Here is a 23,526-nt window from a genome sequence, read left to right on the forward strand (position 1 = left end):
ATCAAATTTGTGTTTCGTTGCAGCCTTAATTAGAGGGATTATGGAAGGTTAGCTAATTACATGTATTTTAAAAATATTTTCTGAAGCAAAAGTAGAAAATCCAAGCCATGTTGCTATGGTTCAGTTTAGGGACAATAAAAGATGCAGGTTATAGAGAAATAAAGTGACAGGCTTATTTTTGAGGCAGTCTTGACCCACCCCCCCCCACCTCCATCTCACCTATATCTTTCAAAGAGGCTTTTAAAAAATTATTTATTTAATTGGGATGCATTTCCTGTCATGCAACACTGATTCTGAAAACCAGTAGAGGTAGAAGAATTTCCAGGACGGTTTGTTTATGTTTCCATAAAAATATTTTGTGTGTGAGTGTGATCTAATTAAACCACTATAGAAAATAAATTCTGACAAGCGTACTTGGCTTTCATCATATAAACATGAGCTGGAGTCCATGCCAATTCTGGTTTGTTAGCTCCAGGGACCTCGAGAATCCTTCAGGCAGTTGGAGTTTGCAGCCTTAAATAGGCCTGTAAGTGGCTGGAGATCCACCTCAGTAAGGCTAGAGGCTGAGAAACTGACTGGGAGAATCCACCTTCCCAAAACAACCGCAGAGTGCATCCAGTCACATGTCAGCCAAGGATGACCATGTCCCTCATAGGCGTGAGAAGTGACAAGGGGCCTTGCTGAAATTCCCTTTCCCTGGGAGCATCCAAACCGCATCATTCTACCACCTGACCAGCCTCAGACACTAACCAGCACGTGAACAACAAAATGATTTTCCTCTTTTCCTGAAGCTGGCCCCAGGCAAACGTCTTTAGTGAGGTGGCCCCCTCCCACTCTTCCTTGCCACCTCTTTCGAGGGTCCCGCTTTGTTTCTGTGCTTGACCACAAGCTGAAGACTCTCCCAACAAAAGACTTCAGAAGATTACAAATGGCTCAAAGTGTATAAATGCCTAAAATGGCCCACTACAAGAGACCATTATTAACAAGAGAAGATACCTCTAATATGGGAATTGTAGAGTTAGGTCCCGTCTAGGAGGGATGATGGTTTTTATGGAAAGACAAAGCTCTTTCCTGGAACTCCCTGAAGCCCATTTTACCTGCACCCCCTGATCAGGAGACACTTAGGAACAGAGGGAGCCAGGGAGGCTGTTGCACATTGATAGGAAAGTCTTTGAATTCAAGTGCTAGAATAGCTTTATTCTATCAAAATATGATTTTTCCACATCAATAAAGTAATTTAGAAATAAAGCATTCTTGTTACAGAGTAGAATTCAGTATCACTTACTTTTTCATGGTGGCCTAAAATAAACCCAGAGTGCCCCCCAGAATGTTATTATTTTCTTATATTAGCACAATTATGTGACAGTTATAAAAAGCAATGGGAACAAATTTAATGGTTGGTCCTTTTAATCTTCTAATTATACCAGTGATAAGTTATATCATGAAATTATCCCACTGACTAAACAAATCCTTCCCACCTCTTTTAGCCTCTATGTCAGCCTTTACTTTCCAAAGTACCAGTCCATGCTAATAGTCACAAAATGTAATAGTCATAGAAGTCAATGCCAAATAGATTCAGTTTTCAAACGCAGTACTGGTCAATCTCTCTCTCTCTCTCTCTCTCTCTCTCTCTCTCTCTCTCTCTCTCTCTCTCTCTCTCTCTCTCTCTCTCCCTCCCTCCCTCCCTCCATCCCTCCCTCTCACTCACTCACTCATTCACTCAGAGTTCCAAGAAGAAAAAACAAAATGGCAGCATTCTTTCAGTAATTATTTCTCACATCTGATTACTTCAAAGAAGACTTTTTAAACTCAAAGACATTTTTTTCCTGGGCACATTTTTGAAGTCCATGCTCTCCCTGTTGCGCTGGGTCAGGAATGGCCATGCATAAAGCCTCAGGCTTTCACCTATGACTTGAGGCCATAGGTGAATTGCACGAAATCGGCACATTTCAAATCCTGATTCAGATTATAAAACTAGTCTGCTTTAAGCAATTTCCTGTGATCAACATAGTCTTCCTTTTATAGTAACTCCTATTATTTGCAAAATGTGTGTTTGAAACATTCTGTACAATTCAGCTCAGAATCATTTAAGAATTCCATTTCCAAGCCTCCACTATCTGCTTATGGCTATGGCTAGCTAAGTCTATAATCCCGCTTGCTAATACAGCTGCACAATACAAATACCATTAATTAGTTCCATGCTCCACATTGTTATGCAGCATCTGAATCATAGAGTATATGTCTAGACAACTTAAAAGCAAATATCAAAATGCTTTTGCCATTTTCATGAATATTATAATCTTCCCTGAATATTTTTCATTGTAAGTTGTAAAATGTTATTAAAGTGGTATGATTCCCATGAGAACTTGAATGTTTCCATTGACTTTACATGCTTGGCAAGGACTTAAAACACTCCTAACACAGCATGTTGATAACAGAAGTGTTAGAGCTGAAATGAGCGTTGTACTAACTTGTACGATGTCCCGAAGAGGTGACCTAAATTAAACGTGCCCGTTTGTCCTGTTTAAGGTTTCAGGCTCTGTATAACTATACTCCTAGGAATGAAGACGAGCTGGAACTCAGAGAAAGTGATGTCGTTGATGTGATGGAAAAGTGCGATGACGGATGGTTCGTGGGTACGTGCTTATTTATTCTCAGACACGTGTAGATGTTTTCGTCATCTGTTTGAATTTGCTCACATGCACGGCTCACTGTGGCAATCGATCTCTCTTTAAATCCATGGCACACTGTATACTCCCAAAGCCGCTGCATTTTAATTCAGTGTCGCATTTACTGCCTCGGTTGGATGTGATTTTCTAGTAGTTTTATTTCAACCCTTCCAAGCACATGTCTTTAAATAGCAATGGCGTGGTGTGACAATAACGAGGAGAGCACAAACACACCTTGCTATGTCCAGCGGATAATGTTAGTCAACAGGGGAACTGTGATTTGGTGTGGAGCAAGAGGAAAGGAAAGCTGACGCACTTGCTAGTTCTGATGCAGCAATTCCGAAAGTCTAAGGATGCCCCTCCTTAGTAGAAGGGAGAACTACCTGCTGTGCCACTTCAGAGGCAAGCCCATCCATAGTTACCATCCCAAAGACTGAGAGCTCAGCCAGGAAGCACATGATTGGCATCGCCCACTCCTCAACTGTTCAGCCCTCAGCCAGAAAAGAGAGTGGGGGGTGGGGTGGGAGATGGGAGCGAGGAGGAGACAACATAGGGTCATCTAAGGAAATATGTGTAGACAAAAGCATACCCCCAGACACAAAGGAAAGAGAGGAAAAGGGAAGAGGTGGGAAGGGGTGAAGAGGTGCCCAGCCATTCAAATGAACTAGGTTCCTTTCTCAGCACCTACGTGGTGGCTATTAACTGCCTGTAACTCCAGCTCTAGGGGGATCTGATGTCCTTTCTGGGCTCTAAAAGTACTGTGAACATGTAACACATAGACATACATTCATGCGAAACACTCATGCACATACTTTTTTTAATTAAAAAAAAATATGTGAGAATGAAAGCTTTTCTCCTGACTGTCTAGCAATGGAGAGATAATGAAAGAACTGAAGCCACGTGGGCCAACACATGCATTAGAGTCTATTGTTTATATTAATAGCCATCTAGAACAAAGGTGGCTTACATACATGGTTCACAGGAATAATAATCAAACCGAATCAACAAATTATAGAATATTAATGACAGGTAAAATTTGAGAGGCCCAACCCAATCTACTGTGCTAAAATACGAAAGAATTTATTGTACAGACTTAATAAAGAGTATACAAAGAATTGTGGTGTTTGAAAGCAAAGGTGAGTCTAAGGAAAGTCATGTGTGTACTTGGTTTTAACTGGCCACGTTAGAAATCACTCTCAAATGGTTGAATTCCACTCCACATGCCCAGGCAAGCGATGGCCAATCTTTCACATTTTTTTTTTTTTTTAATTTCGTGATTTTCAGTTGCTAACGATTCTATGTGAAGAACGTAGCAGTGCTTTTTAAGTGAGTGAGGTAGAGCTGAGCAATGGATTATAACACTGGTGATGTTGGCACCGTCCCACCTAGCGGCCAGTGTGGCACCCTCTGCCAAAGAGGCCTCTGTTCCTGACTCTGGTGGTTTACCAGCCATCTTGTCCCTCTGCAAGCCTCACGGTGATCTCTTACTCCTTGTTTGGTACCATGCTGACCTAAGTCCTACCACCCCAGCTCTTCTGTGGACAATCTTTCCTCTTGAGAGGCGGGGCTTCCCCATTCAGCTCACTGTGATGGAAGTCTACCATTTATGCTCTTGAAACAACGGCTACATCAGGCAAGACAAGTACATTGCCTGCCACCTCCTTTTATTGGCTTAAAGTGAGCTGTCTTTATTCTTTTCCCCAAACTCTCTAGAGCTTGCTTTCTCAGTGAACCCTTGCAGACAGGAAGCCTTCAAGCTGACAGAGTAACCTGGCATTTCATTGCTGTGACACACCTTTTCATTTATTGCTTCTGTTTTCAGGAACTTCAAGAAGGACCAAATTCTTTGGTACTTTCCCGGGAAAACTATGTCAAGAGGCTGTGAACCACCTCACTCCTTCTTTACTCCACTTTTCAGCAACACATCTGCATAACTCACCTGAAACATCCCAGCAGGGCCTGTTGCTGTCCTGCCTTATGGCTTCCAATAGGCCATCACCTGTCATCTCCACCTGCTGCCACCAAATCACCAGCAGAGTTGACTGCCACTGTGAGCCTTAGGGAGGCTGGGAGCTTTAGGGAAATGTGGCAGACTTACACTCACATAAATGTGCAGTTTCCTGCTTTCTTCCCTGAACCTTGAAATGTTTGTGTATAGAATCAGAATGAAAGTCATTCTATTAAAAAAAAAAAAAAAAAGAGTGAAATAATTAAGGAAGAAAGAAAGAGGGGAAAAAAAGACTCTGCAGGAGACTGTCTGGTCTCGTGGCTGTATCCCCACCTCTGTGGAAGGTGTTCTATCCTCAGGAAGCCAGAAGATTGTTTTTTGAAATGCTATGGTTTGCATTTTCACTCTCAGCTTGGCAGTATATTTTCCTTTCACGAGTTTGCCTAGTGCCCTGGTTTACACTATATGACAACTATCCTTCAGCTATTGTTTGCCTGCACTTATTATTATGTTGTTGTCTTATGCACAGTGATTATGAAATCTAGAGCGAGTAAGGAAGTTCATTGGAATGGGTGGGATGTTTGTTGGTTGCATTGAATCTGGCCCTTTCTCTTGTACTTATGAGAAGTGCAAACAGAAAGTGATAAGAGCCGTTGGTCACTATTATGAGACTACAAAAGGTTTAGCCACACTACAGGACAAATCATTGTTGTAAATTTGCATTGCTGTTTTATATTAAAAGGTAACCATCAGCATCATGAACAATGAGCTCTTAGTGTTTTATTTATCTGTCAAACCTTAAAAGCAGTGTTAGTGAGAGAGGCAAAGAGATGAAAGTGATAGCAGCAGGTCAGTTTCACTGCGTGTACACTTACATGTTTGAGATTGTATGAGGACATATAATTCATATGCTGTGTTGTACATTTTATGGAAATGCAAAAGAACCCCACATTATTTTATGGAGTACTTCGGGGGCACCCTGAGTGTTAAGGCTGGCTTTAGCAAGGATGATGATCAATACAATTATTTTTACTACGATAATTATTTTTCTTCTATGGAATCCAGAATCCTGACTCCATTTACAGACAGGAATATATATATATGTTGAGCCTGATTTTTCTGGTGTGTGTACAATACTTCCTAGGAACAAATTGGGCACTTTTTAGAAATAATGGTTAAATCATTCAGGTTGCATTTCCTGCCCCCAAACAGATCTACAAAATGATACTGAACCTGAAAGGTTTAATGGCTTCGCGGTGCCTGCGTTCCACATACCCTGAGACTTAGCTTTGTATTTTGAATGAATTTGCATAAGATATGTTCATCTTTGAATCTTTAGCACCTTATAGACAAAACTTTTTATGGCTTTCCTCATGTGGGCAATGCTTGATCTTACACAACATATAGACTCTAGCGTTTTGTACATATGTTTGTTCTTTTCTCTCTCTCTCTCTCTCTCTCTTTTTTTTTTTTTTTTTTGTACAGACTATTTACTTGTTAAGAAAACAGGGGGTTTTCCAATTTGGTCTTTATCCTGCATTCAAATCGAATTCAAACTCTTTCAGCAGTCCCCCTTTTATGATATCTTCACAGACCACAAGCTAATGTGACCCTGGGAGATAGCATCCACACAGAATTCTATGAATTGAAAAGATCATCGTAGCCAATCTAAAATGCACATAAATGCCGGTTACAGAGGAACATTGTTACAGAGGGGGTGGGAAAAGGGAGATAAAGAATCACCTGTGAGAAATCCACTTTACTATCCAGTTCACAACCAGCTTTATATTACAAAAACTTGGGAATGGAAAATCTGCCAGCCTACCACATACAGCTTTGCTGAAAATAAAATGAATACTTTTTCACACCATTTATGAAAACAAATATTCAACTCTGTTGCCTGTTATATTTAAGAAAAAATGCTATTTCTACTCTCTGTATCTGATTTTAAAAGGAAAAAAATATTCATACCTGGCTTTCAGGTGATTGACTTTGAATTCTTACAAGCAAAGGTCATTGTGTTTTTCTTGAGTAGATACCTAATAAATTTTGCTTGAAAGTACTTCCACCTTTCTTTGGCATTTATGTAACCTGTTTTATTCCAAGGTATTAGTTAAAGATAATTTGAAACATTATGTCGGTGTTATTTTGACACACAAGTGGGAAAACGATTATTTGCATCAACTGGGAGGAATATTTTTAAATTTACCACCAAAGCTCGCTTGCTAAATCTTCTTGACTTAAATATTGCTCTTCAGCCAAGGTACCACATTCTGCATTCTGCCTCAAAACTAGCTATTTCCCAGCGAGTTAGTTTATGAGCACCCCTCTTGAGCCTTTTAACTACTTACTGTAAAGATCTTTACCATCATTGATCTCAGTAAACTTCAGAGTTTCTGCCACAGAGGGCGCATCCCTTCCTACCACACTGACAACAGAGGGCTACTGCCACTTGTACTTGCGTCCTTTCTAGTAGTGTGCCTTAGCCCTCTCTCTTGATCCATCCATTGCAACCCACGTCCATGTCTCTCAAATACTCTGGAAGATGGTCCTTTCCTGCCCTATCAGTTCAAAAACATGTCTTATTGCTTCAATGGCCACTCAGTCTCCTCTATGGCACTGGATCTCTAATATCTTTAGCTCTCCACTGAGATATGGTCCCTCATGGGAAAAAAAAAAAATAACACACCTCACAGAATTTTATAGTACTGCTTTCACCCGAGAACTGGTCAGTCACTTAATCTATCAATCTGAGTCTGTCCACCCAGGTCATTGGAGGGCTAGTGGGGAGGGGGATGGAGCGGGGGGGGAGGGTGGGGGGACTCTGGTATTTACACACCACATGATAAGTCCTGTTCTAGCTCCACCATCACCTCAAACAGGCCCGCCCCTTCCTTCCTTGATCAAAAGCGGGGAGAATCTGTTTGAACAGCTATCTGCTTTTGTAACTATTTACTGTTTGAGCTCTCCTTGTAGGTGGTCAGTTTGTGTGGTCTGCTAATTCCTTCCCACTCTCTTCCAGATTTTGGCCACAAAAGAGGATAGTATTTAAAGGATCGTTTGACCACAGAAGACCTCGTACTCTGACAGCTTCTCAGAGTCCATTTATTTAAAGAACTAACGTTTCAGTCCCCCTCGCCAGATGGTGACTTTTTAAGATCTGTTTATGTGTCAATTAGGTTTCAAATCATCTACTCATCACCAAGGATGAGGGTCAGAGCACAAGTAGAGATCGGCCTTAGAAATAAAATGTCTTGCGGTAGGGATTTGCTTATGGAACAGACTCAGTCTGCTATCAGGTATTGAATATCCTACAAGTTAAGAATGGTGTGTACAGAGATTAGCAGCAATCAAAAGTTGGTGAAAGGAAGCCCTAACTTTGAACCTTAACTAATGGAAATGTTACTAAAAATAATCCTTTATTTCCATTTTATGTTATGTTAGAAGGGTTTATAATTAGAAGAAAGGTATAAATCCTATTCTTGCTGTTATCAATGAAAACTAGAAGAAATGCATTTTCTCTTTGTAGTGTAAGTGTGTGCATGCTAACCTCAGTTTTCCATTTTGGTCTGTTAAACCTAAAATGCTAGCCAGGTGTGGTGGCACATGCCTTTAATCCCAGCACTCTGGAGGCAGAAGCAGGTGGATCACTGTGAATTCGAGGCCAGCCTGGTCTACAGAGTGAGTCTGGGACAGCCAGGGATACACAGAGAAACCCTTTATCAAAAAACCAAACAACAACAACAAAACAAACAAAAAAAAACTAAAATGCTAACTCTATCTTTTTGCAGCAAACAGCTTGTGTATTTGTTGCTGATGCTGCTTGTCAGTCTCATATCTGGAAAGTGACCAAAGAGAACAGGAAGTTAAGCAGGTGTTACACATCAGGCTGTTCTTACCCATGGTCTATGTCTTTATCCTCATGGTACATCTAGGAGGAAGCCCACTCTATAGATAAAGAAATCAGAGCTGCCAACGGCTGAGTAGATTCTTTGTTATGTGTGAAGTGTGGTAGCATGTTGTAGAAGTTGGATTTAGGGTCCAATGTATCTCTCTCCCAAGCCTATATGTGCAATCCTATTATCGCCTAAATTTGGTCACAATTAAGAATTAAGTCAGAATTAAGTAACTCCCTTTGTCCACTTTTCCCACTTCACCATTCATAGACAATCTGCTATCGAGGCTCCCATCAGCATCCTATTATGTACATGTGATGAGAAAGAGTATGTGCCCAGTGAAGCGCTAAATATCTCCCTGAGGAAAGCTCACTCGGTTTTCTTAAAGTACACAGTAACTGTGTCTGTGAGTTCTGGTTCACAAAGGCTCTGGAGGCCATGGCAGGTGAGCCAGCTCAGCAGCCAATGGGGTTTCAGGGAAGTGTTTGGTATTCAAGCCACTTGGAGACAGGCAGGCCCAACATGCTCTAGGAACACAATGTACTCACTGGACAGCTTTTAAATATACACAGTTCCAGGATACACTAGCCATCTTCTGCTGAGTGATTCGCTGTGTGGCTCAGAGCCTTAGCTCACTGCTAAATTCAGCACCCCAACCTCAACCCCCCACCTCAGGAGTTCAGGAAGCTTCCCTCTGAGCTCATACACATCCACGTATCTTGACCCATAAAACTCGGAGCACAAGACAGAAATCAGCCTAGCAAATCTTCACCTGTTCCTTTAGGGTTTCTTGTTTCATCCGTCCCCCTAAAATATGATGGGTGACTCAGTCATCCTGTGTCATCTAAAAATAAATGTTATTTCAACCAAACTCTTATTACTATTAACACCCTTAGACAGGTGCCAAATCTTGCACTATATTGCAGAGAACTCGAGAATGACTCCTCAGGGCATTTTTCACTTCTTAAATTTAACAATCATTATGTATCTATTATACAGAAAAAAAAATAGAAATGGTCAAAAGGAGAAAACACTACAAATCCCACTTGAATGTTGTTCTTTGAAACATATCCCCTCCCTAGAGAATTTTTATAAAAGGGTGTGTGTGAATGTGGGTGGGTGGGTGTGGGTGTGCTCACATGTATGTGCAGATAAGCTGGGGTCATACTGAACATACTCTCATATTCTACAACTATCCTTGAGCGGGACACTAGAGTCAAGTGATTAAATGAATTTGGACATTAACAAAACCCAAGTAGAAAAGAAGGCAAAGTCAGCTTTGGTCCCCAAGATTCATGAAACTACAATCAATTCAAATTCCCACGGCCAAGAATTGCTCAGTGATAGCCAGATGGAAAACCCAATGTAACCTGAAGACTTGGTCAAGGGAGGGAAGGGAAGACGAAGAGGGAGAAGAAAATAATCCTTTATTGTCTCCTTGCACACATTAGGTACCTTTCCAAGTAAGTAGTGGCTAAAGGAAGACATTAAGTTGAGAAGTGTAGAGATGCAGAACACTTGGGTGTAGCAACCAAACACTCCTGGAAGGTGGCAAAGGGCACAAGATCTGAACCAATACATCCATCCAGATAACTTATTTTGGAAAAAAAAGCATATCATAGAAAAGTTAGTAATAAAATATTTTTATGTGTTCCTATAGTGTCTTGTTTGGAAGATTTTGTCTCTCCATTGGGACATTTGGCAAGGTAGAGATACCTTTGCGATGATCAGAACTGGAAATGCTCTTGGCACCTAGTGTGTGTAGAGACCAAGGATGCTGATAGCTTCCCACAATGCACAGCAAGACCTCTACAACTAAGAATCATCTAGCTAACTGCCTCTACCATTGTGGGCCAGAAGTTCTGCCCTAGAATAACTCAGAGATTTGTATTCTAAATCATATGAGGCAAGGTTGTGCTAATCCTATATTAATAAGTGGACAGCTGTAAGAATGATGGTTACTGTCTTCTGCCCAATGACTGACAGACCCACATACTCTGGCAGAAAGCAGCCATTTTCCCAATACTCTGGAAGAAAGGCTGGAGTATATGGAGGGATGAGAAGGTAAGTGTGGAGGCATAACAAGATGTGAACTGAATGATGTCTGCAGGTAAACATCCATCTCTGCAAAGGGTCTTGGAGGAGGCCAAGTCCAAGACCAGAACACCAGCAGATTTGACGTCTGAGCAGGCACCCTTTCTCGTGGAAGGCCATCTTCTTTCTGTGTCCTCTCTTGGAGGAAGAAGAGAGCTCTCAGTTCCTCTTTTATAAGGCACCAATCCCATTCCTTATACCTCTACTCCCATCATCCACCCAACTCTAAAAGGCCCCATTTCTATATAACATTATAGTGGGGTTTAACATATGAATCTGATGGATGACACGGGCATTCTGTTTACTGCACCAAGCTTTACTTGACAATTGCTTTCAACTGGTGAAGTCACCTTCCGTGAGAATCATAGCCTATCCCTAAGTTGTAATTGCATAACTAATAAAAGATGTATTGAGCATACCAAGGGCTAGGGAGATGACTCAGTGGGTAAATTTCTTGTGAACCCAAGGAGGAGGATCTGTGTTCAGATCTCTAGCATCCTTGAGGCAGCCTGGCTTTGTGCCGTGTTGGAGAGGCGGGTTCCCTGGAACTCAAGCAGCCTAGCCAATTGGTGAGCAATAGGCCCCATGTTCAGTGAGAGGGTCTCAAACAAGGATGAAGCAAAACACACACACAATTAATTAAAAGGATGTGTGGCAAAGAGACAAAGAAGCAACGGGAAATGGGTACCTTGAGCTCCTCCCATGATGTTTCCGGTTTCTTCAGCTTCTCTTGTTGGCCCCTAACCACTTAAGACCAGACTCTTTGATCTCCTTTGTTTCATTCTCTGTTCTCAATCACTTGCTTGCAAAAAACAATCTCAAATGAGCATTCAGAAAGGCCTCAAGGGGAGGATCATCCGCGCTCTAATGTCCATTCCGTGAGGAGCAGAGGATAGCACTGAAACATTAGACCATCTCTGACTGATCCCATTCGTGAGTGTGACTTTGCACACTCACACTGTACACATTATATATGAAACATTAAAATAAAGCAAGATAAACTATTATAAGTTATTACAAATATTATATACAAATACTATATTGGATAATTGTAAAATATCAATATTCCATATTGATGTGAAAGCAAAAATAAGGTCATGATGGAGTACAAAGAAGTTAGATAAACTCTGCTCCCAGAAAGTTGCCTTGGAGAAAAGAGCAAGGAATTATCTGTGTTTTAATTGCTGACTGGCCAGTATTTAATCCTATAAGGGAAAACTGGTTTTAGGATTAGATAGATGGGCATAGATATTCAGGTTTGTTTGGAAGGCATGCATGATCCCATCCACCAGCAGCACTTGTTCTTAGCATCATCATGCAAAGACAACAATCTAGATTTGAAACAATACCATTGCTTTTTTCCTTTAACAGCAGAATTTTCAAACAAAGAATGGGTCTCTAAGACCAAAATTTCACTAAAATTTGGCATTCGGGGCTCTCTGCCTTGACAATTCTTGGCTGAATGCCACCAGCATCTCTGCCAAGTGCTGAGACTCACAAGTGCTGGCACAGACAGCATAACTTCTTTTTCCCATAATTCCAAAGATAATACTCATCCTGGCGACTCAGCATCAACAAAGAGTGTGTAATTCAAAATGGAAGGAAGCACACATAAACCAGCAGTGTATTCCAAACACTATATAACCTTACAGATCACACAGGAGACATAGTCTTTCTTATTTTATTTTTAAAACAAGAAATCTCTCCACTAACTGCTCTTATACAAACTTACCAATGGTTGTCTATCAGCAACTCTGATAAATTGCTGATAGAAAACGTTTCTTCTAGAATATGGGCATTTTCTCTCTCTCTCTTTCTCTCTTTCTCCTGCTCTTCTTTCTATTTACTAATGGATAAGTCTCACAATGTTTATGAACTCTAGGCTCAGTGCTAGCCTAGAGCTCCAACACCACACACACACACACACACACACACTTGACCCTTTGGTCAGCTGTCAGATGCTATGACAGAAAGCTTAACAGACATCTGCTCATGAATTCACGGGTATGGCATTTCCTTCACTATCAAAGATAAATTGCTAGACAGCTGTATTGATAGCCACAGCATACTTCACGACCCAGATGATACAGAAATGAGATGGCCTATTTTCTAAATGGAATCATGGGTAATCTTCCTACTTCATGGCCCACCATTTTTCCCTGTAAAACATGTCTTAAAAACAACAACAAGGATCACCGTGTAAGCTTCAAATACTAAAATGGCAAAGCTCCCCTTTTCATGGCTGTGTGGGTACTAATAATGATGGATAATTTGTGGATTGTTCTAGAATTCAGCATTTACAAAATTACATTTTAAATTCAAAAAAACCCAAAGGAGAAAGACTGTGCGTCTCTAACTTTATCAGTAGAACTCTTCTTATCCCAGTGAAAAGAGTAATTTTCTTTTAAGATCTTTCTCTTTAACTGGCAATAGTGTCAGCTAGCAGCATAATGGGTAAAATAAAGATAACACCACTTATTGTTTATCTGAAAGGTAAATGAGATAAAATGCACAGCCAGCTCAGCACATAGTTGCCACTGAAAGGCTAGATCCTTATCCTGTCCTTGTGAAGTCCCATTGCTGGCTCTTCCCCATGTTAGAGCCTCTTAACTCACTGACCATCTAAATCAGGCTGGAGGACTGAAAAGAGGCATTAGAATATGGCCTTCAAGATGTCTCAAGCCAAGAGATTGTTTTTTAAACAAGGTATTGTAGGAAAAACACTGTAATTGTTTTTATAGTAAGCCAATCAGCTTTTAAGAAAGGGTGAACATCAAAACAGAATTCAGACATAAAGAGAAAGACTTAAAAGGCAACTTAAACATTGTTCTCTCAGCCAGAGTCTTATTTTGATGATTGCTTTACAGAGATCTGGCCCCATAATAGACTGTGGGAGGCTGAGGGGTGGTGAAGGCTGGTGATCTGCCTTCTAGAGCCCTGTGTCCTGTCCTCATGTGAGGTGTGACATTGAGACAGTTGTTGGCGTAACTGGCATCCTCAGGTTAAGTGAAGAAAGCTAAATCATCAAGCTTTCTCTAGTTCCAAACTGTCTGTGAACTCTTTGTTAGAAATATTCCATGGGGAAAATACTGGCAAATTAAAAGAAATAGATAACAGCCGACTCTAAGGATAGAAATGCTTTAGATGTAGTGACCAGAAGTAGATGGGTGGCAGCACTCGAGAAGCATAGACAGGGGATGGCAGACTCAAAGCAAGCTTGGGCTGCACTGTGCATCCTATTGAGAAAGTGGGAGGAGGAGGAGAGAGCAGGGGAACTGCGGGGGAAGAGGGAGGGAGGGGGAGGGAAGGAGGAAGGTGAGAGAGGGAGGGAAGGAGGGAGGGATATGGGGAAGAGGAGAAGGAAGGAGGAAGGGAGGGAGGGAGAGGGAGGGAGGAAGAGGAAGGGATATGGGGGGAGAAAGTAAAAGGAGAAGGAAGGAGGAAGGAAGGGAGGGAGAGGGAGGGAGGGAGGTGGAGGAAGCAAGATAGGGGTAAGGAGGGGGAGGGAGAGAAGAAGAAGGAGGAAGGGAAGGAGAGGGGAGGAGGAGGGAGGTGTGAGGTAGAGAAGGAGAAGGGAGGGAGGGAGGAAGGAAGGGAGGGGGGGAGGAAAGGAGGGTAGGAGACAGAGAGAGATTGTAAGATGGGACACCTGTATATGTTGGGCCGATCCAGTACAAGCAACAAATACAGGAAGAAACACTATTTTTTTTTTAAGATGAAGACTAAAGAAGCACAAACTGCTAAGTAACTGATAACTTTCCAGTCTTAGGAGCAAAAAGAAAAAGAAATTTGTTTTTCAGTTAGAAAACTAGGAGATGTGCAAAACTTTGTCTTTATTCCATGTTTACAGGTATAGAAATTGATAAAACAGAATGAACAAAAATTTTGTAATTAATAAGAAAAATGTTAAAATAGTATATATTTACTGACCTATATATTTACTGAAAGGAGATATATCTTCAAATTTTAAGCTTATGTATTTCATGTTACCCCTCTATTACATAATTATTTTAAATGCCTAAATACCAAAAAATAAATTTTACCAGTAGATATTTTGATATTATTTCTGAATTAAGTGGCAATAAAATACAATATTAACATTTTAACATGGAACCATACAAAGGTATAGATGTACAAAGATATTCTCAATACATTAGTAAGTCAAAAAATTACAGATATGTCCTGTTCCCATGTAAACATATAAACTATGTTTACTTATATGAACATGCACACAGAACAGGAAGATGTGTATGTACACATGTGTGTGTGCATGTGTGTTTGTGTGGTGTGGTATATGCACACATTCCAGTACACTATCTTATCCATGAAACATCCAATTTCATAAGTCAAAAACAGTAAAATACCCATAATTTCATAGGCTATGACCCACTAAATATATACACATTGAAAATAAGACTAAAATTTTACAAAAATAAGTTTTTTATGATAAGACTATGCCTATACCTTCAGTGATTATTGATACATTTATAAATTTAAGCTTTTGTAATTTAAGATGTACTTACTTTAATAAAATATTTGTTGTATACAAGCCCCCAATGCCTAAATACATAGTTTCTTAATTACTCTGGCTTCCAAGTTCGTATCTCTAGTTAACAAGAAGTTATACACAGCATATAGGTATATATAATACAAATACATATAATGGATACATATAATCAAAATTTTAGTGCAGTCTAAAGATTTCAGTATTCATTTTAATAATCACTCATCAAAATAAAACTGCTTGGTCTCACAAAAAAGGGACACTTCCCTGCTGTGCTTCTTCCCAGGATGTCTCCCAAGATGGTGTGAGGCAAATTAACACCACAAGTGGTAGGGAAAACCTAGGCTCTGAGTTCTGTTTGTTTGTTTGTTTGTTTGTTTTTAATTTTATTAATTTATTCAGATTACAACTCAATTGTTATCCCATCACTTGCATCCTCCCTCCTTCCCGCTTTCACCCTATTCCCTCCCCTAGGTCTATGGCTGAGGGGGACCTCCTCCCCCACTATATGGTCATAGGCTATCAAGTCTTATCTTGGTAGCCTGCTTATTATTTCTTTGAGTGCCACCAGGCCTCCCCACCAAGGGGAGGTGGTCAAATATGGGGCACCAGAGTTCATGTCAGAGTCAGTCCCCGCTCTCCACATAACTGTGGAGAATGTCCTGTCCATTGGGTAGATCAGAGTAGGGGTTTGATGTTTACTACTTGTATTGTCCTTGGTTAGTGCAATAGTTTGAGCACAGCCCCCTGGGCCCTGATCCACCCATCACAATATTCTTCTTGTAGGTTTCTGGGACCCTTTGGGTCCTTCTATTTCCCCCATCTCCTATATTTCTCTTACCTAGAGTCTCAGTAGGATGTCCTCACATCTATCCCAATCTCCTGGTAAGTGAAGACTTTTGTGGGACATGCCTTTTGGGCTGAAAACTCAAACACAATCAAAATACAAGAAAATGGCTCTGGGTTCTGATGTTCTCTTTCTTCTCTCTCCAGGGCTGTACCCCTTGTCTCCTGGGTGGCTTCTGGGCTTCGAGGCCAAAATGTGAGAGAAATGTAGCTGGTAGTCTGTCTGCTGTCTGTGAGGACTAGCCACTCCGGCTGACTCAGCACCAGGCAGGCTCCTACAGTCTGCAGAGACCAGAGACCTACAGACCCTCCAGCCCTGGCCTGAGACTGCTGTGCAGTGACCTCATCTTGCCATGTTGTCAACCTTGCACTTTTCAATCCTGCATCTTTAGCATGTGAAGACTTGGGGCAGCAAGGAACACTAGGCCCCAGAGCCCCTTGGCCACTAGTGCTCAGCTCTCTTGATGTGACAGAAGGCTGAATTGCTTGCTACCTTAAGCACCTTGACCAAATGTCCCAATCTCTCTCTCTCTCTCTCTCTCTCTCTCTCTCTCTCTCTCTCTCTCTCTCTCTCTCTCTCTCCTTTCACTATTTCCTAGGAGCTAAGATAACCACGGGTCTTTGCTATTGCTGTTCCAAACCACCACAGAGGTACACAGGAATTTTGTAGTGTTATTGGTGGTTTTAAAAAACCCACTCCTTAAAACGTGCATCATGGTTAATTAAATAAAGACATAAGAACTCTTTCCTATAATTGTCAAAAACTGATTTTAAATATTTCTTTGAACTATGCTTGAAACTTCTATGAAAACTACGTTTAGCTGAATAATTGATGATGATAAGGGGGAAAAAGCTTTTGACTCATTTTTAAAAACTGCAGCCTTGTGTCCATTAGAAATTTAAGGGGTAAAAAAAAGTCGTGTATCTAGCTAAAACAGGAAAGAGTGGGAAAGGGAGAATGCCACTTTGAACTGAGAAATGAAGGATTCTGAAAAATCACAAAGTGGATTTAAGCAAAACCAAGGCAAAATATAAGGAAAACTCATGATATGAATGCAAGCAAGCACCTTGTGTGTTTTACTTGTCAATTGTATGACCCCCTATGTACTCAAGCACTTCAGAGGCCACTCTGAGCCACACGAGCTCCCTGTCACTGACACAAAACTTACAGGAAAATAAGATAAATAGCAAAAACACCAATGTTGATTTGTCAACTCTACAACTTGCTTGAGAAAGAATCTCAGGCAGCCAGCCAGCGGGGGTTTTGATCAGAGAGGGATCAAAAGTTTTTGAAAAGAAATGACGTCTTTATAAAAGACATTTAATAGTCATAAACTCCCAAGCTTATATAAAGGTAGACTAGAATTAAAGAGAGTAAAAATTTGGAAACTGTGGTTTTGTCAGGTGAAAAAATGTTAGGTGAGGAAAGAAGAGAGCCTGGATTAAACCGGAGCTCAGCAAGGTAACTCAGGTGATCTCTTCAGGGCAGTGACTCAAGAGAGCGGGAGGAGCAAGATGGCCAACAAGGAGCCAACAGGCATAAAGGTGCTGATGCAGAAGGTGGTAGACTAACTCGGGTGAAAGGTGTTAGAAAGGGAACTGAGCACTGGTTGGTTCCAGACGTGAAGGAAATAGTGACCTCATGGCTTAATGTAGGACAAATGCACTAATGATGGGAAAGAAATGAACACATCTTGCTTTAAATACAAAACGATAGCAATTCGTTTCCATGCGCAAGTTTTCTCTTCTAAAAATATAAAGACCTAGAAGGGAAGAGATAGATGGCTCAGTAGTTAAATGCATTGTCTACTCTTCCATAGGACCCATGTTTAATTCCCAGCACCCACAAAGGCAGCTCACAACTCTAACTCCAGTTGTTAGGGAACCCCACCCCAATTCTGGCTTCCGTGGGCACCACATACACATGGTGCACATACAAGAGGAAAAACACTCATATACATGAGACAAAGATAATTTAATTTTTTTAATTATAAAGACCAGAAAGAAAAAATTAAAAAATATGTGATGATTCAGTCTATTTAACGACATTAAGAAATACAATGACTATGTTTTTTACCAAGCATGCTGATAGAATATAAGACTTACCTATTTTATTCAAAGCACAAGGGGATGTCAACAGGTAAAATGGTGATTTAAAATCTCTGGGTTTGCACACACAACCTCACACTGTCATCCGCAACCTGTACAGTGCTTCTTTTTTTTTTTTCCATAAAACTTGTTTTCTATTCATGGTAGCCGAATTGAACTCGGATGCCAGCTTATTATTTGAGTAGGAATAATATAAACAGAGTCATGGACTTTCATCTGACATGCTAGAGCTTTGGGATAGTTGAACAAATCATTGCTTGATTAACAATGGTCAGAGACGGCAGCAGTCTCCCTGTCACTACTCAGATACATAAAGGAAATCTGAGCTCCCCTGTTTTCTTTAATCAACCTAGTTATTGTGTTTCCCTGAGGTATAAGTCATAGACCAGATCACTTTAAAGCATTCAGGTTCAGAAATCTGTGCAACCATTGCCAGTATCTGATTCTAGAATACTTTCCTCATCCCCAAAAGAAACTTCCAAACCCATTAGCAGCCGCTCCCACTTCCGTCCCACACAGCCCCTGATAAACACTAATCTACTTTCTGTCTCCATGAATTTCCTGCTTTAGACACTTATACAAATGTAAACATGACCCTGTGGCCCGCTGAATTCCCTCCCTGAACTCCCATTCAGCAGCAGTAATAGTTGAGCAATCAGTATTTAATTTGATTTAATTCGATTTGAGCAATCAAATTTAGCAATCGGTATCACCTCAGATGGTTCCAGTTTAAGACAACTTAGTTTCGGTAAACACTCACTAAGCTTAAAGTACGCGTATGTGCATGTCACTTCTGTTCTTCCTTCCCACGTTCATCTCGGCACAGGGGACACCTAGATGGCAGTGTAATCAAAGGAGGATGAGATGGCGTCTCTTCTAGCCTCTGCCTGGAGGTGGGTTGACAACTCTGGTCTAGATCGGTGCCCCTCAGGCACAACTGATCATGAGTGGGCTCTTGGACGGTGATGGTGTCTTATGTCTGAGCGCTACACTGCCTCTGTCACCAAGACTGTGGCTGTCTGCCCTAGGCAAGCCCATGCCTTGCTATGACATGCCTTCTCTGCATCTATATCTAGTCTGAAAATGAAACTCGGACAGGTATTTTGGGGTTGGTTTGTGTATGTATGTATGTATATATATATATGTGTGTGTGTGTGTATGTGTGTGTATATACATGTGTGTATATGTGTATGTGTGTGTGTATATATATATATATAGTTTTGTTTTGTTACCACTGGATCTGTTTTGATGGCTGGCATTTAGTACGCATTCAGCAATGTCTTGAAAATGAGTAAATAAGTACATCAAATTACAGCTCAAATATTATCTTCTCTATAGGCCATTTCTACCCCTTTCCCTCACTGCTTACTCCATGCTCCCATCAGTAGAGAATTTTGCTGCTCACTGGAGCATTTGTTGGCTTGTATTACCATATTCTGTAAACATTCATCTCCCATATGCTACGAGTCCCACTCCTCTTTCAGTGCCGAGGGCTTTCGTCCGATCCTTGCCACATGCACGATGTGGTCAATGTTCTGGGAATCAAATCGTGGCATTACACTTATTCAGGAAGCACTTTACCAACTAAGCCACCTGTTCAGCGCCCCGTAACTTCTCAGAATAATTTATTATTGTTGTATGTATGGCATGCAGTTGCACACACCACAGCATGCGTGTGTAAGTCAGAGGACAATTTGGGGGAAGTCTTTCTCCACTTTCACTTTTACTTGATTTTTAGGCACCAAAGTCAGGCTGTAAGACATACCTGGGAAGAAGCCCTTTACCCATTGGGCCATCTTGTTGGCTCTCAGGGTATTCTATATAATTGAAAGTTTGCTACTTTAAAATAATAATATACATATTTTCTTAAAAATTAATCACATGGCAAGAGTATATAAAATGAAAACTAATTCTGTGGTCAGCCTCAGTTTCAGTTTCCTGTGCGTGGCTATTTATATTACTCCCAGAATTCTTTTAACTTGCCCCCCCCCCTCAGACTATTCATATATAATAGGAATTTCTAAGGAAATAAAAACAAAGAATCACAGAGAGCCATGTCTGTGAAGTCACCCTGCTAGCAGATGAATAGGCAAGTCGGGGACTTGTCACCATGAGTGTGGGTTTCACCTTGAAGACAATGACAATGACTATTGACATGAATGTGTCAACTCTGTCTTGTAGAGACTTACACATGACATACTGGTCCTGATGACCACCGTTTCCTTATAGATAATTTTCAACATACTTCACACCCAGAATAAATAACCAATCCATGTACTTCCAGCTTCCTCAAGAAAATTTGATGTGGCATAAAGAGCCAAATTGGGAGGCTTGGGTTTTGTGTTATAGACGTGTGTGTGTGTGTGTGTGTGTGTGTGTGTGTGTGTGTGTGTGTAGGTGGGTAAAGGTGCTTGCTACTCAAACTGATGACCTATTCAGTCCCCAGGAACAATTAAAGAGGAGGACAAAATCAACTTCCATACGTTGTCTTCTGGACACATATACACGTAATTAAATGTTTTAATTACTAAAAACTTTAATGTTCCTTTCCATCACAGTTCCATGTACCTCCCTCAAAGTTATTTAAGGATTCTACACACAAAACATTTATTAAGATGCTTGAGGGAAAAAAGAGAAGAGAGATGACCAAAGCATTCTCTCCTGCTAAGTCCATGAAAATATCTTTACAGGACAGAAGTCTCTCTGGAGGTGGAACTCCTGTTGATAAAGGGTGACAAACAAGGGGGCAGATGTGGTGGTGCACATCTGTTTCCCCAGGACTCAAACTGCTGAGACATGTGAAGTGAAGGCAAGTGGATGCCAAGAGCTCACTGGCCGAGCTACTCTCAAAGGCAAGCGTCCTGTTCAATGAGAGACCGTGTCTCAAAGCAAGGAGACAGACGGCAATAAAGAAAGATACCAGACATTCTGCTCTGACCTCCACATGAACATGCACCTGCATACTCACATGCAAACACTACAGATAACACACACACATACACACACACACGTACATACACACGCGCGTGCGCAGCAGAAGCAAAAGGATCTTAACTCTGGGGCTATCCTGGGCTATACAGCAAGACCTTGCCTAACAAAAACAATACAGGGGAGAGAAAGTGTCCAGTTCTGGGTACTGATGGTATCCCCATAGAAGAAACTGGGAGCCCCACGTATGGACAATGGCTCTGAGTCAAAACATCTGGATCTAGAACACTGTTTACTCTGTTTGCCTTCTATTTTGTTGTAATTCAAGATAGAAACAGTGCCCACGTGCTGGGGCTCCATGAATATTGAGTTGATATTCAACTAGACAGTGTTGGCACCCAATTGATAGGCCCTGTTCCTCACCCACTTCAGCCAGCCATCACCAGGCTATTCTAGATTTGTACTGCTGCCCCCGACTGAGGACTAGACCCTTATCCCAATCCCACTGGATCTCATTCTCAGTAAGCACCGTACCAGGGCCCTTGATCCTCCCTCAGGCAACCATTTATACAGTAATTATACTGCAAAGAACTGAAGAACCCAAATGCTCATTGTCCTCGTACACTTTGCAAAGCTATAACAGAATACTTGAGGCAAGAATGGCTTATAAAGAACAGAGGTTTCTTTTCTCTTTTTTTCTTAAATGTATTATAATTTATTCAGATTACACCCTGATTGCTATCCCCTCGCTTGTATCTTTCTATGCCCACCCTCCCTCCCTCTTCCACCCTCTTCCCTTCCCCTAGACCTCTGACAGAAGGAGGCCTCCTCCCCCACCACATGACCACAGTCTTCTATCAGGTAAGATCAGGTAGCCTGCTTCCCCTTCCTCTGTGTGCCCGCCAGGCCTCCCCACCAAGGGGAAGTGATGAAATAGGGGGCACCAGAATTCATGTCAGAGACAGTCCCAGTTCCCCCACACAACCATGGAGAATGAGCTGTCCATTGGCTAGATCTAAACAGGGGGGGGGGGGGGTCTAGGTTTACTGCATACATTGACCTTGGTTGGTGCAACAGTTTGTACAGAGGTTTATGTGAGATGGCTACAGAGACTAGGACGGGCTATATCTGGTGAGGTTATTCTCTCTGTGTCATCCCTTGGTGGAGGGTAGGAGAAAGAAAGAGAAGGGAAGACAGAAGGAAGGAAGGAAAGGGGTGGGGACATAGGATGTGAAGTTGTCCTTTTATCTGGAACTTGTTCCTGAAGATAACTGATGCACTCCCACAGTGATGGCACAAATCCATTCACAAGGGCAAATCTTGATGATCTAATCATCTCTTAAATGCCACACGGCAACACTCCTAGCACTTTCAGTAAGCACTGAGTTCTAACCTGCACTCTGGGAGGCATGTTCAGACCACACCATCTACTCGTGCACTGGGGTTTCAGCAGAATGACACCTCCATCTTCTTTGCTTTGCAATATCATCACTGCTACCTGTTCTAAGAAAAAACAACAACAACCTGGCCATGGTGGCACATGCCTTTAATCCCAGCCCTCCAGAGGCATTTGGGAGGCATATCTTTATGAGTTCAAGGCCATCCTAGTCTACTTAGTGAGTTCTAGGCCAGCCAAAGTGAAACACTGTCTCAAAAAGAAAAAAATAGAGTAACTCCCTAAACAAACAAACAAACAAAAAAGAAACAAGAATGGGGTACACTGCCCCTTGAGTTGCCAACATCAGACTATAACACTCTAGGCTCTGCCCCAAAGATCAGAGACCCTTGTTTTGAAACTGGATACAAATCAAGACTGAGTTTTGGCTCCCATACAGCCAAAGTTCCCTCGAGATGAAAAAAAAAAAAAAAAAAAAAAAAAAGGAAAGAAAAGAAAAAAGAAAAGGAAAGAAAAGAAATGAAAGGTCCTGCCCCTTTATAGTCCGGTCAAGTTATCCAAGCATGGCTGATTTGTGGAAATAAATTTGTCACTGAGGGCATGAGGCAAACACCTTTTTGAATTCTATCAAGCAATCGTTGGACTCAAGATCCCAGCCATCACTCTCAAAGGCCTCATTGTGGGCCTTTGTGCCTCAGGCTGCTAATCGCTGGCCTCCTTCCACTCATCCCTACAACACAACACCATATTTGTCGTTCAGCTGCCAGGATTTGTTAGGAGCCTATAAACAGAGAAGAGTCTTTCTTAGCAACCACTTTGAAGGAGGACAGCTAACCTCCCTCCCAGCCCAGAAGAGAAAATCCTGAGATGGGGAACCTGAGGGTAGGGGAGGGGGTAGAGCCCGGCGCATGGGGGGGGGGGGGGGGGGGGGGGGGGGGGCGGGCATGCGGAACCACACAACCAGAGGTTACTTGAGTAAACTTCTAACATTGTTAGCTGCCTTTGTCTTGACGGGTTAAAAAAAAAATGTAAATAAGACCCTCTCAAATTGTTTTCAGAAGCCATCTGCGCACAGATTAAGAGGCGACTAGAAATGACCTCATCACCATTTGCAGACGTCTGGTCACGCGGATATC

At 41.5% G+C, this 23,526-nt stretch overlaps 1 protein-coding gene across 1 annotated transcript in view; it reads left to right on the plus strand.

Moving 5' to 3' along the window:
- Sorbs2 (sorbin and SH3 domain containing 2) overlaps positions 1 to 4,699 on the plus strand; it is a 128,215-nt gene extending 123,516 nt beyond the window's left edge. The window contains 3 exon segments of the mRNA XM_051169926.1: positions 2,530 to 2,636; positions 4,492 to 4,532; positions 4,534 to 4,699. Coding sequence (XP_051025883.1) covers positions 2,530 to 2,636; positions 4,492 to 4,532; positions 4,534 to 4,554 — 169 coding nt within the window. The 3' untranslated portion in view covers positions 4,555 to 4,699.
- The last annotated feature ends 18,827 nt before the right edge of the window (positions 4,700 to 23,526 follow it).

This window comes from Acomys russatus, chromosome 27 (genome assembly GCF_903995435.1).
Source record: "Acomys russatus chromosome 27, mAcoRus1.1, whole genome shotgun sequence".
Lineage (NCBI taxonomy): Eukaryota > Metazoa > Chordata > Mammalia > Rodentia > Muridae > Acomys > Acomys russatus.